We start from the raw sequence: 14,858 nt of genomic DNA, 5'->3' as shown, positions 1-14,858 counted from the left end.
GGCTTCTAAAGAGTAAAGAGGCCTTGATGTCCCATTTGCAAATAAGATTAGGCTAAATATCAAGTTGAACAGGTCTACAATTTCTAGAATATTTGATGCAAGTCTCTAAGGTCTATCCTCAGATTTTTGTGCCCATGAAATCACATTGCTAGAATTACCTTCAACAATGCATATACCGCCAAGATTTTTCCTTAGATACCTGTATGCCTGTGAGTAATGTCTTTGCTTCTGTGAAGAGAATGTCAATCTGTAAGGTCTATCCAGCTGAGACTCTAGGTAGGGCCAAAGAAGACTAGATCTTGGTCCAAGGGTTGTGTGAAGAGAGATTGCCTGTCAATCTGTGGAAAAATAAAAGGTTTGAGTGAGAAAATTCCTATAGGGTCTGCCTAGATCTTCCTTATCAAAGCTCTCTAGAAGTATGAGTAACTATTAATTTTCCTATCTTCATGTTTCTTCTTAGAGTGACATTCCACACGGATCTTTTATTCTGACTCCTCTATAGTTGGCTAAAATATAAAGCTCCAGGAGTGTACACCTGCACTCCCAATAACTCCAACCTACCCCATATTTTTGCCTAATAATGATGGGTCATATGGCGTCTTTTTTTGGCCAAATCTCCAAATCTATTTCTACATTAAAGCCTTGTTCCTAAGTTTGAGATTTCCAATTCCGAGTCCGCCCTTTCTTTCGAGTCTACATACATTTTTTTTTTTTTTTTCATTTTACCCTAAGCCTGATGTAACCTTCAACCACTGATCTAGCCGTTAAAGCTCCACCCTCACTTCCTCAAGAACTAAATTAACAATCTCCATCCCCTCCTTTTGCCAATACATCAGTTTTTACATTTGCTGATCTCTTCATATGTAGAAATTCTAGCCTGTTTTCCCTAACAATATCCTTAATTTCAGATAGCTTCCATTGTCCACTTTGTTGCTAGCCCAAGCAAAGACATTAGCTGACCTTTATGAATAAGGGGGGCCAAAATCCTAAATTAGCGTACCAAATTCTAATAGTATTGTCCTAACATTGCCTCTTTTTCTCTTTAAATGAAATATGCAATTGTTCCTCTCCTTTCATGTGTCAAATCAATGCAAAAGATACTACCACTCTCTCAAATGGTCCACCCCACCAATGCAGCAAGATATTCTTGATAGAAGCTGAGACATTTGATTGTAGCCTGCCATAATCAGTGAGAAAAGGAACAATACACCATCACAAGTGTCGATCTTGTTAAATCCATCTGAAGATCTTTTTCAAATTCCTCATTCCCATTTCCTATGCATTAAAGGAATAAACAAGAATAGCAAGGTTAATGATTAGCTTGACTTGATTTAACATTCAGATCATGAATGCAATGGGCAGTTAGGGCACTGTAGGCTTTGGAACTGCCTGTAGATCCCCCCCACTTCCACTAATAAAAGCTTGCAAAGCATCAACGTGCAGTAGCCCTCAGGAGGTCTACCATACCAAACCTCTATTTACAAGGGCAGCATCGCTTTTACACACTTTCCAAGCACACAACCAACAAACTAGGGCAACTTTATTAGAAGTGAATCTATAGAGAGATGACAAGAAAAGACTGGAATTCTCTTTTTTCCCCTTTTTTTCACTAGTTAAGCAACAACAACCAACCTTCAACATCATAAAAGCATCAACACCAACAGAAAATCCAACCACTTTTTCCATCCTAAAGAGACGGGGATGTAACGAACTGCCTGGGTAAGCTAAAAAGGTCTGTCCCTGTAAATGGCGATGTCCATTCATGTGAGCCCGCAGATGTCGAATCTGTTGCCACACCAGCGAACTTTGTACCCTTTGCACCAGCTGAAGTCACGGACGATTCATTGTACACCTGACCACTCTTTACATAGGATGGGAGTCCCAGACATAGCCCATTAGGCCTCGAAGATGATGATGATTCCACACTCCAGTCTATGGAGTTATAGTCACACTGAGGAATCGAGCCCCCCGTGCTCCAATCCACGGGTGATGATGAACCAGATGTCCCAGTTGATCCCCAGCCTGTAAACAAACCCAGTGATCCGTTTGTGCTTGACAAAGCCCCTAACCCAGATGGAGTCAAGTCTGTGGGGTTCTTCGATGCAAATTGGGTATATCGAGGTTGGTGATAAAACTGCTGGGAGCTTGGATTATTTTTGCTCAAGCCCACACTTGGCATGTGCCCTAGACCCCCATTCACCTTCATGATGTTTGGATACCATTCGTCTGTCCCTGGTGGAGAGGCACTGAGGCTCGTTGTTGGACTCTGCTTTGTATTGGCAGACTTTGGACGCTGCATCACGATCACAGGTTCTCTCACTGCCCCTGTTTGCATGGTCTTTACTTCACTCCCTACAACAACATACCGGGTCTCTACCTTTGTGGGTGGTGGTGCAACCTGCAAAGGTGAAGCCAATGAATAAGAAGGGGGGCTTGGGCTCACGGTTGGCCACCTCTTCTCAGCCACTGTTGCCACTTGCGGCCTTGCCCATTCCGACTTTGGCTGAATCATTGTCAAAGACTGCAAGTTTCTGTTTCCAGATTCTGGGGATGCCACCACAGGGACGTCCACCTTTGTGTAGTTAAAATCTCTTTTGCTGTTTCTATGTTGTATCGTAACTGATGCAGCAATATTTGATGGTATTCTTGATGGGTTCCCACCATTGATGGCCGGAGGATCACCAGTTTCTTCAGGCTTTGGTGGAATGGCGGCTGGTTCCTGTTTTTGAACCCTTAGGGTCTCAGCTGCCTTCTCCAAATCCCCCTCACAAGCCACAACAGCTCTTTCAACCTCCTGTTTTGTGCACTGGAACCTTAACTCCATATCTACAATCTGAGCCATCTCTTCCGTAATATCGATTTTCAGGCTACCCCCTCTGTCAAGATTTGAATCCCTGTCCTGTGACGCTTCCTCGCCTCCTTCAAAGAGCCATGAAACTGATTCTTCAACCCTCCCTTCATTCAGGATGAGGGCCATAGTTGCCCGTTCCGATGAGAAACCCATTGCCACAAGCTGCTGGGCAAGTAATTCCAGTTTTCTGGACATGAGGTAGCCACTGCACCGCTCATGCAACTCATGGGCCCGCCTCTCCTTCTGACGCTGGTGCTTTCTCTCGTTCTTCTGCCTTATCTTTTCTCGCTTGTCGTCGTCAGAACCAGGTACGGGTTCTGAGCGAGGAATAGGACTAGCAGTCTTGTCTTTCTGGTCTTCTGACTCACCGGAGCAGCTATCGTAGTTGGAAACTGAGTCATACTCGGCACCGGTCCCAAGTGAGCTGCCGGAATGGTCATCTGTTTCATCAATGGTTCGAAATCGACCATTGTTGTGTGGCGGTGGAGAAGAGGCGGTTGGCGTTGTATCAAGTGTGTGGAACGTGCCTGAAACTGGATTGTATGCACTTGAGGGAATGCCACTCCCTGCATTATTAGCAGGAGCAGTTGGTGGCTTTGAAGAAGCCTTCTGCTGTTCCTTCGCTGCCTTCGCAGATGGCTTGTCCTTTGACTTGGATCTCAACACTTGAGACATTTCTCTAAATATAGATTGATGAGATACTCCTGCCATTTGAAGGCAGAAAAAAAGAGAAGATGATTAATTCAGGAGAGGCGATCAAAAGACATCCATTTGACCATAGCGTACATTTCATACACTGGTGCTCACATTTGATAAGCTCAACCTTGTGAAGATAAAAATTATATGCATCTGCCTATGTCAACTCCGCAAAACAAAATCAAGCAAAAGATGCAAAGCTTAAGAATTAAATGACCGTTGGGAGGTCCCCGTATTTCAGTAACATTTCTTATATTGTGCTAAGAATTTCAGCAACATTACAACATGAGAAATAGAGAACATGAAGTACATATTTTTGTGCAGAGCATTAAACACGAATTCCCAAAAAACGGAATGAAAAGAAAGACTCCATTAGTAATTAACTCCTAAACATACAATAATGTAAAAATTAGTTCCAAAGGAGAACTCAAATCTCCCTAACAATCATTTCTTTTTTTAAGTTCTTGTTCCTTTTTTTCCTTTTTGAAAGATCACATAAGACGTTAATCACAAAAAGCGAAAGCAGGAAAAATCAGGATGGAGCTAAGATGGACCAAAAAAGAAGCATAGCAGAGGAAAAGAACAAAAACTGAAAAACAAAGAATATCATATCACCATAGAACCACATTCGGAGTACAAAAACTTACGTATCAAGTCCATCTTTAACTTAAGTGATTCCAGGATGTGCACCCATGACGGAGATAAAGCCTACTCAAATACCAGGTTTCCAATGTGACATTGCCGATATCCACGGTGCCAACTTTATGTTAGACACCCAAGAAATAACATTGGTGGAATTGCCTTCCACTTACCTCTCCATAGAAATATGAAGAATCAAGAAAAGCATATGCACTTTTACCTCATTTCAATTTAGTTCGCCAATATGTCCAGAGCAAAGTTTTATCAACCTCCCTCATCTCATTCCTAAGGACTCCAACGCCAATAGGTCCTGGATTGCCTCTTGAACAAGCATCAAAATTTAAGTATGGGCATTTAGTAGGAAGATGAGACCATCTAGCCTTGATTTTATCCAAAATCAGAAAGCTCCAAGTAACTTCCATTTACCCAACAAATCTCTAGTCAAAATATTCAAAAACACTTCTCTAGATATGGCCAAGCACTATATAGAAAACTTTATGTTGAATGTGGGACCATTGATGAGGACATCAGTGGGGAATTCATCCAAGATGCCATGGAGAATGAGGAGTTAAGAAGAGAAGGTCCATCATTAATGTTAAAAGAGTTTTATTTAGTTTTTAGAGTGTTATTTAAGTCTTTTAAAGTCGGAGGGGGTAGTTGAGTCTTTTCCCATCAAAATCACTAAGTTCTTTGACTTACAAGTGCTTTAAATAGGCCTTACGCATTAAAAAAAGGGTGGCTCGGTGCACAAGGCTCCCGCCATTGCGGGGTTTGGGGAGGGCTAGCTGTACGCAGCCTTACTCCTTTGCAGAGAGGCTATTTCCGTGACTCGAACACGTGACCACCAGGTCACAATTGTTACCTTGCGCCAAGGCTCGCCCTCTAGGCCTTACACATGCATTATAAAAAAATTACGTGGGACAATCTTCAATTCATTATCGAATATTTTAGTCCAAAAATGTTAGATTTTTGTTTAGGGTTTTAAAACTTTCTAGTTCTCTTTACCTTCATATATATAATATATGTAGCCTCACGGCCCTTTTCTTTTATGCTATGCAATAATAGAATGAATACATATTTGAAGTTTATTTCTCTCTTGTATTGATGTGATACCTTTTAAGAAGTGCAATGCTTCGTAAGAAGTCTGTATCTACCTCTAAACTATTATCTTTCTTTCCTTTATCTTCCCCTTCTCTACTCTATGCCTCATCCCCCTCGATTGGGATTATAAGCCAACACTCCCTTGTACTTATATCTTCTTACAACCCCTTGTCCTTCTAACTTCTTACATCCTTTTCTTCGTCTCCTAACTTTCTTCTCATATCTCTCTTTCCATTCTCATTTTTCTTTTCGTTTCTTTTTCCCTTTTCCTTCTTTACCCTTCCTGGTTGGGTTCACAAACCGCTGCCCTTTTCTACTCCTATACAACTCTTTATTGATCTTGATCTTGATGTTGGTATTTTTTTATCTTTCTTGATCTTGATCTTTCTTGATATTAATCTCAGTGATCTTTCTTGATCTTGATTATCTATTTTTCCTCTCTGTTTTTTTCTTGGTTGTTGAATATTCCAATGTAGACGGAGGCCTCAACAGCCAGTCATCACCTCCATTTCGTTTGATGAAGGATTTCCCAGCTTTGATCGAGAAAGATCGGGTCTCCAAAGCACAGATTGTCTAGAGTTCCAAATATTGTCAGATTTTAGCTATTTTATTTGAATTTTGTTGTGCCTATTTATGTTGTAAGTTTGTAATATTGCATTGGGACAGTTATGTGATGATGTGCAGTCTCTCTTTTAAAGAGAAATTCATGTAGTTGTGTCCTACCAAAACTACCTCTTGCCATGTGCGAAATAGTTATACCCATCTCCATCTTTGCTTGCCAAGTGCCACCAGAGTAGTTATACACATCTCTACTCTTCACTTGCCATGCCACCTAAGTAGTTATACCTATCTCTCATCTTCTCTTGCCAAGTGCCACCCAAGTAGTTATACCCATCTCTTCTCTTCTCTTACCATGATTCACCCCACTAGTTATACATATCTCTCCTCTTCTCTTACCAAGTGTCACCTAACTAGTTATTCAAATCTCTCACCTTCTCTTGCCAAGTGTCACCCAACTAGTTATATCCATCTCCTCTTCTCTTATTGTGTGGCACCCAAGTAGTTATACTCATCTCCTCTTCCAAGGTTTTACATTTCGGTTTTGGAAACAGAAACGTTTCGGTTTCAGTTGGGAATTTCGATGAAAATCTTATAAAATCACGGATACATATGGAAACACATGTAAATGATAGAATTTAAAGATGAAGCTTCAGGAAATTCTAGAATAAACACAGATAGAAACTTAGAAACCATGACATAAGCAACGCAATCATACATAATGGTTTAAAAACATCGAACACCTAGTGACATGCACTCTCGCCCATGCCTGATAATTTAGTACATACCAAATTTCACATGTAAATCATATAAATATTTTATAGATAATACATGCACCACATTTCACATGCAACTCATATAAATATAATTATGCAATAAATGCTAATATAGGATACCACAATTAAACTTAGATCTTGGTTTAATCATTTTAGTCGTTTTGGTTCCAGTTTCGATGAGGATGGAAACAAAAACATTTCATTCATTTCGTGTTACTTTTGGTGGAAGTTAAAACCATGCTCTCCTCTTGCCATGATGTCTCACCCAGGTAGTTATGCCCATCTCTCCCATTCTCTTAAAAGAAGGTTCTTCGTAGATTATTTTAGCAGTGAAAAATGATGAATGAATGAATCTTTTGAAAGCTATTTGGTACAACAACTTACAGTTGGATATGTGATACCTTGTCTCCAGGTGTGAAGCCTAGAACATACAAGAGTGATTCTCGTATGTCTATCTCTTGTGATTCTTCGATTATGTTATTTATTTCCCACAATTTTCCTTCGATTTATTGTGTCCGAATCTATGTTTCTTTTCTAAAAATCTTGCCTTTTCTTCTCGCTTTATCCCATTCCATTCAATCTTCTACCATATCAATTCATATAGTGTTGCTAAACCTTAATCTATATCTTACATCCAATTTCTATAATTCTAAAGTTTCTCCCCACCTTTTTCAAACCCCACACTATCCATTCCATTCTCTCATTCCGTAATTCATCCAGCATCAATTTTGTATCAATGCAACACTTAGGTTTAACGTGTTGCAGTATGATTCCTATAAAGAGGATGGCATCTGTTCAAAAGAATGAAGCTCTGATTCTATTTTGGAGATAACTCTGAGCTTTCGTTTCTAGATAAGTGCGATTCTTTTATAGCTTGGTGGTGTGACTCCATCGAGATCCTATCTAAATTGGTAAGACGTTCACCAAGTAGGGGTGCAACTTGGGTCGAGCTGAACCCGATTCTGACTCGGGTTGGGTTGGCATTTCCTCGAGTTGGGTTGGATTAGAGTTTTGAAAATCCAACCCGACTTAATTTCAGGTTGGGTTGGGGTTGAAGCCTTGCGCAACCCGACCAGACATGAACCCGAGCCCGTCCTCTAATTTCATTTAATATCGTAGGGTAATGTTTTTTCGAAGTTTTTTCTACTTTTGCCCCAGGCCAAAATGAACTTAACCCGACTCAACTCGACCCAATTTGGCAAAATAGATTAGACGCGATGTTTCAAAATGCAGGCGCGGGTGAAATACAACAAGTCCTAGTTGGTTCAGCATGATGCAGTCAAATACTCAGTTGACGCGGCTAAGTACTCGATTGATGTGACTATAGGTCAAAGTAGTTTTTATTGACTTTGTACGGCAAAATGCGAACTTAGACAGCAAGAACACAGTCAAGGTGAAACATAGTCGACTCGGGGGAATCCATGATGATGTGGGGGAGTCTTGAAACTATGGTTAGACGGGTTGGGTCAAGGTTGAGAGATTTAGAGGTAGGTTGGGTTAGGCTTGAACCTCCTTGACTTCAGACTTGGGTTGGGCGGAGTACTCGGAGGGACATCGAACGGTGTTTGGGAGAAGACGGCCCGACTGCAGACAGCAGGGTTGGGTAAGGGTTGAGAGAATGCTAACCCAACCCAACTCGGCCCAATTTGCACCCCTACTTCCAGACATAAGTTCATATCCCTGCTCTATCTCTATGTTTTTCATTATAAGTAAAAAATTAACCATATCTTCAATCCCTGCATAAAGAAAACAGATTAGTGGGAAATAAAGCTAGATTCCAAATACACATTCAAGTCCAAACTACCAATTATTCTGTGTTCCAGAAAGATCAAACGCATTAAATAAGCCACTAACTAAAACTTACATAGTAGATCTTTTTGAAGGACTGCTTATAATTTATAATGCAGCCAGCTCAAATAAACAAGAAGGTAGATTGAAGTCGAACTTCAAATGGAAAAAAAGAAGGGAAATAAACTTCTGTTCATAATACTCTAATTCCTTGTTTGAAAAAATCATCCAAATGAAACTCGAACATAAAGTCTTTTTAAGTCTTTTCAAGGGTTTCAGAATTTTCTAGTTCTCTTTCCAAAATACAACAGAATCTGTTATGATAACTAGCTCCATGTTTAGAGCAAATCAAATAAATCAAAGAACCGCAAACTGTATTGAGAAATTTATTTGGGAGATGATTTTTCGCCCCCCACCCCCTCCCTCTGGTAGGATAATGCGCCCCCTTTAACTTGAATCGTGGGCCGACTTTGACGCTTTTTGACATCAAATCATGTTTACCAGGGGGCGCATTATCCTACAGGGAAGCGAAAAAATCATCGCCCATTGTTTGGAAATTTTATAACGGCAACATCCCAAATGGCAAAACCTAACTCCAACATCAAATCTAACTGCTTTAAATCCCTAGCCCCATAAAGATCTTAAGATCTCCTGTTTTCTCTCCATAAGGAAAAGAATCCAACACCTAGTGATCTTCTGAGATCATCAAAAACCAACAAAACAAAATCATCCAAATCCGTGCCAACCAAGACACATCCAATCAACGCTCTTCATCTCAGAGCCACCCACATACGATCCCCTAAATCAAATTATTAGGTACCTTACCATTGCAACAAAAACTCCAGAGTTGATGGAACGTGTTACGCAGAGCCTTTAAACATGTCCCATACCAAGCTGGGTCCCACCTAGTACCATACTAAGGCGGGCCCCCACTCAAGACCGTAACATTCCACCAAGCTTCCGCATCCACAATTCTCGGCGGCCTACTCTATTCTAGGTAGCCCTTCCCACAGGTCGCCCCTTATGTGGTGACCCACTCTGTGGCAACTCCACTCTGGCTTTTTACCAGGTAGCCCTCTCCACAAGTCACCACTTCCGTGACTCGAACATGGGACGACTTGGTGGGCTGCTCTGATACCAAATGTTAGGTACCTTACCAATATGCCAAAATCTCCAAAGCTGATAGAATGCGTTAGGCAAGGCCCTTTAAACCTGTCCCATCTTTAAACCCGTCCCACACCAGGCTGGGTCCCACCTAGTCCCATATACAGGCAGCGCCCTAACATATAACCTCAAAAAAAAAAAAAAAAAACCCTAACTCCGACCCCCCAATAATCCACACATAAATCGATATCAAATCCCACGAGAAACAACATGCAATCCAAAATATCAACCAGAAAATCCTAACCCATACCTAAATCAAAAATTCCTAACGGATCGGCATTCACAACAATCATAGAACCGAAATCCGAGTCCAATTCAAGAGGAAAGCATGAGATCAACATGATAAACACTAATGTTATCACAAGAAAATCAATTAGAGAAAATGAGGGATCTCGAGAATTGAAATTAGGAACTGACCTGATGAAGAAAAACCAATCTATAATCCTCTGATAGCGGCTGGGCAACAGGAGGTTGAGATTTTCAGACCGGAAATGTAAGGGGAAAGGATTGAATCAAAGGAAATTGGTAAAAACTAGGACAGGTGCGTGTCTGACTCTCTCTCTCTCTCTCTATCGTTCCTTCTTTTTTTTCTTTTTTTTTTGCCCTTTCTCATTTTATACATAGGCAATGATATCAGCACAACTACATTTTTATTATTTGCACGGACCTAGCTTGTCCTTTCCTTTTTTTTTCAATTGGCTTGTGATTAGGGGTACAACTCGTTCGATTTTTGGGCAGGTTGGGTTGAATTTTTTCAGGTTGGGTTGGGTTGGGTTGGGTTGAGGTTGGGATTTATAGTCCGACTGAAAATCGGGTTGGGTCGGGTTGGGGTATCTGGCAACCCGACCCGAATTTTAACCCGACCATTATCGGCTATGTTTTTTTAATATATTTTTTTCAAATTTTAGTGAACACACTGACCTTTGTATTGTCTCTAAAATTTTAAATTAAAGAATGCAAATTGCACTCTCGGTAGTGTTCAATCTACATTTATGCACTTAAATTCTGACTTTCTATATTTGATCTATTAGTGTCTTAACTAGAAACTAGTGCATCACTATATCATTTATGACTTTCTATATTGGATCAATTAGTTTCTTAATTAGATGAATTATATGACATCCGTGCATATTTTCTGAGGAAAAATATTTAAACAGTAGAAGTACTAAGTCGGCAAACATATTTAGATGGTCTAAACACGATTTAATATGGAAATCGGATGGGGTTGAGGTAGGGTCGGGTTGGTTTAAACCCCGCGGGGTTGGAACTCGGGTTGGCCTCAACCCGGTCCAACCGACCCGAGTTGCACCCCTACTTGTGATAGCTTTTTCGAACCTTTAGCCGCTCTTTAAATAATAAAAGACAAAAAGAGTTAGTGCAAATATCAAAACACGGTTGTGCTGTTATCATTTAACTTTATATATTATTTACTTAATTGTGTTTTGAGTTCCGACGATTTTTCTTTATGAAAGTAGGCGGGGTTGGAGAAATAGAAACGATCTCCTTACCCTGCCGCTCGCTAACCCTACTTTGCAAGCATTAAAAAATGGCTAGTATTCCGGGCCCATGCATGGTGGAAAGTGGTGGGCCCCACTGTAATGCATATGTTTGCGTAGGGCCCTACCCCATCACTATCAGTGGCAAAATGGTGGGCCAAACCAAAAAATTAACACGGTATAAAACGGACAAACGATGGTTTCATCCCGTGAATAACATGAGTTGTAAAATGGTGTGTCCCACCCTATGCATGGGTTTGTATGGAGATGGTGGACCCACTACAACAAAACATGGAGTGGAAAATGGTGGGCCCCACCCATACTAGGTATGATAATAAAATGTTGGCCCCCAACTGTCATAGCATGGGGGGTTAAATAGTGGGCACTGCTATTGTACTGAGTTGCAGAGATTAGGAGTGAAAAAAATGGAAAACTCAGAAGTGGCTAAAAATTAGGAAAAAGTCATGTGATTATGAGTAGAGTTTCTTGTTTCTTGATTTTTTGCCACAGCCGGAGACACTAGTTTCTTGATTTTTAGCCACTTCACCCTCATTTCCACTTGGACACCGATTTATCATGAAAAAAATGATTCATGGTAGCCAAACGTTCCCTAAGTGCAGGGTTTTGAGTAGAGTTTCTTGTTTCCTGATTTTTTGCCACTGCTCATTACCGGAGACACTAGTTTCCTGATTATTAGCTACTTCACTCTCATTTCCACTTGGAGACACCAATTTATCATGAAAAAAAAAAAGATTCATAGTAGCCAAACGCTCCCTAAGTGCAGGGTTTTGAGTAGAGTTTCTTGTTTCCTGATTTTTTGCCACTGCTCATTACCGGAGACACTAGTTTCCTTATTATTAGCTACTTCACTCTCATTTCCACTTGGAGACACCAATTTATCATGAAAAAAAAAAGATTCATAGTAGCCAAACGTTTCCTAAGTGCGGGGAGAGAGAGAGAGAGAGAGAGAGAGAGAGAGAGAGAGAGAGAGAGAGAGAGAGAGAGAGAGAGAGAGAGTACCTTAGAAGCTTTATAGAGGAAAAACATATATGGAAAAGGCGAAATAAGTTACCAGTTTCTAGAGGAAAAAGTTTTCCAATAATTTTTTTTTCCCGGGAAAGAAAGCGAATGACAATGGAAAGAAACATGCTTAGTATATATTACTAGTATTCTAGTAAAATGATGACCCCTGCACCATCAAACATGAGGTGTTAAACAGTGGGGCCCACCCTATGCATAGGTTTGGGTAGAGATGGTGGCCTGGCCCATCAAAACTTGTGGTGTAAAATGGCAGGCCACATCCCCATCCCATAAAGAACATGGGGTGTAAAATGGTGGCCCCATCCCATCAATCAATGACATGAGATGTAAAATGGTAGATCCCACCAAATGCATGGGTTTGGGTAGAGATGGTGGGTCCACTACATCAATTCATGAGATGTAGAATGGTGAGCCCCAACCATGCTAGGGAGGCTTATAAAATGTTTGACCCTACCTATCATGAGGTGTAAAAGAGCGGGCCCACCAGAACAAGTGCAAAATAGTGTCCTCCACCCATGCTATGCTTGGCCTAAACCTCACCTTATCAAAACAAAACATGAGGTAAAAAGAAAAAGTTTTCCAATAATTTTTTTCTTGGAAGGAGAGCGAATGACAATGGAAAGAGAGATGCTTAGATTGATAGATGGATGGGATTTGCTAGGAACCATGGCAGAAGGCGTTTCGTGTGCCAGCTGTTGCATGAGAGAGCCACCACCTCAAATGAATCAAATGAATAAGACAATCTTTTGAAAAGTGAGCCTATGTGGCTGCTTTTGAATGCAACAGCCGGCCCGCGAAATGCATTCTGCGATGGTCCCTAGGAAATCCCATTACAGAGAGAGAGAGAGAGAGAAGTTACATAGCCACTCCTTTTATACGTCTTTTTCTTCAAAATGAAAGGGTGTGGAGATATCATTTTCGTTGTATCTTTTAGTCCCCAAAACCCTACTTTTGCTTGTTTAATGGCAATGAACCAACATGAATTCATCTTTGAGAATGTGGGCCCTAAAGGGGATAGTTCAAAATTTGCAAGAAATTAAATGTTGTGGGCAATTTGATTGCCTCAATAAATGGAAATCAACCCACAAAAATCATAGAATAAAATGTAAAGCTATCCACATTATCATGAGAACTCCATGATATGGCCCACCAAAAAGATTGCCTGTTAACCCAACGAAAGATCGGATGACCTAAATTGGATTCATACACATAGGACCAACGTTGAGTTGGTGATGGAAAAAGGAAAAAACATTGATAAATAATACTCTCTAATACTTTAAATAAAATGCATCCCTAGCAATACTCTCTAATACCTTGTATAAAATGCAGCTCTAGCAATATTAATTACCAGAGCATCGTTGCATTGCATCCTTCGTATGTGTCAATCTAATTACATTGTTTCGATGACATCCCTCATTTACTCAGAAATTTGAATATGTGGATAATCCTATCAATGACAAAATGGGATAGCATAAATGCCTGTAGAATCCCATTCAAGTGGGAAACAAATAGACCATGAGTCTAATGTCAACGACAAATTGCCGATATAAGTGGGGGGAACAAATGTGTTATTCAGGCTTAGAGGACATTTGAAATGACAGTCCATGGAGGTAGCCACATATCAATGGAGGAAATAGATTTTCACAGAGATCAACCCATCCAAACATTCTTTGAAGTTTGAACCTATTTCATATGATGGAACTATTTCTATTGTAAGTAAGTCCTCACTGTCTAACAATCGTAACCATCCATTTTACACCCGAGCAATATGAATGTTTAGAATCATTGAAGATGTTGTCCACACCATTACTGTTAACGTGGTCCTCACCAGTAATGTTTTTTTTTTTTTTGAGTGGTCGAAAATTTCATTAAGGAAGAAAGACAGAGATGGTCATATACAGGTAAGAAAGGGAAAAGATAGAATATACAGAGGAAGTACACAAGGAAGCAAAAAACCGCAAAGAAAGAAAATTATCTTAAGGCGGAAGAAAGTTGAACTGCTCAAAACCTTCCATCCGAACCTCGGCCCTAGCAAGCCTCACCAGTACTATTAACCTCTCTCTCTCTCTCTCTCTCTCTCTCTCTCTCTCTCTCTCTCTCTCTCTCTCTCCGACTTGATATATTCACACTCATGTATATGATGAAGGCGCTCCTCTCTTCAGTTTGTATATAATTGCATTTAGAGGCAGTTAGCTACCAACATCCGATCGTAAGTGTATAACAAAGTGAGTAGTGCGATTATAAAAACTGGCAGATATCATCTTTCTAGGAAAACACTTTGAAAACGGAATCCCGTCTTCAAAATAAAGACAACAGTTGAAATGATCGTGGATTTGGTCATTTTCACATGGGGATTCGAGCTCTATTCATTGCCCTTTTTTGTGAATGTGCACCCAATAATTGATCCCCATTTTTTTTAACAAAACGGATTCCCGTTTAGCTCGTTTTGCTAGCAGTGCTCATTTTTCTATATATATAATATATGTGAATGAATTGCAAGGAAACAAATTTAAGACAAGGGACATCTACCTTATGTAGATAATATATCATTTCCCTATGTATAATATGTGAATTGTATGGAAATAAGTTTAAGGGATACACACATTATGAAGATAATATATATGTACAAATATTTTCTATATCTGGACGATGTGTTATACATATTATAATGCGAATTTGTTTGCAAATGTGCCAGATCCAAACCAATTTACAGTATTACAATGAACTGGTTAGTTCAGGAAGTCTACA

At 40.1% G+C, this 14,858-nt stretch overlaps 1 protein-coding gene across 1 annotated transcript; it reads right to left on the bottom strand.

Annotated features, from left to right (window-relative positions):
- Positions 1-1,512: 1,512 nt before the first annotated feature.
- Positions 1,513-10,177, bottom strand: LOC143852623 (uncharacterized). The gene is made up of 2 exons (XM_077362097.1): positions 9,991-10,177; positions 1,513-3,555 (listed from the first exon to the last, which is right to left on the bottom strand). Exon 2 carries the CDS (start codon positions 3,524-3,526, stop codon positions 1,688-1,690), a length of 1,839 nt encoding a protein of 612 aa, XP_077218212.1. The 5' UTR covers positions 3,527-3,555; positions 9,991-10,177; the 3' UTR covers positions 1,513-1,687.
- Positions 10,178-14,858: the final 4,681 nt, after the last annotated feature.

The sequence above is a fragment of the Tasmannia lanceolata genome, unplaced genomic scaffold, assembly GCF_043159265.1.
Source record: "Tasmannia lanceolata isolate RefF3 unplaced genomic scaffold, GAP_Taslan_0.1 ptg000019l, whole genome shotgun sequence".
Classification (NCBI taxonomy): Eukaryota; Viridiplantae; Streptophyta; class Magnoliopsida; order Canellales; family Winteraceae; genus Tasmannia; species Tasmannia lanceolata.
This window is presented reverse-complemented; position numbering and strand designations above follow the sequence as displayed.

Coding starts and splice junctions, on each gene's coding strand:
- LOC143852623 (XM_077362097.1), bottom strand. CDS start 3,526: ATGTCTCAAGTGTTGAGATCCAAGTCAAAGGACAAGCCATCTGCGAAG.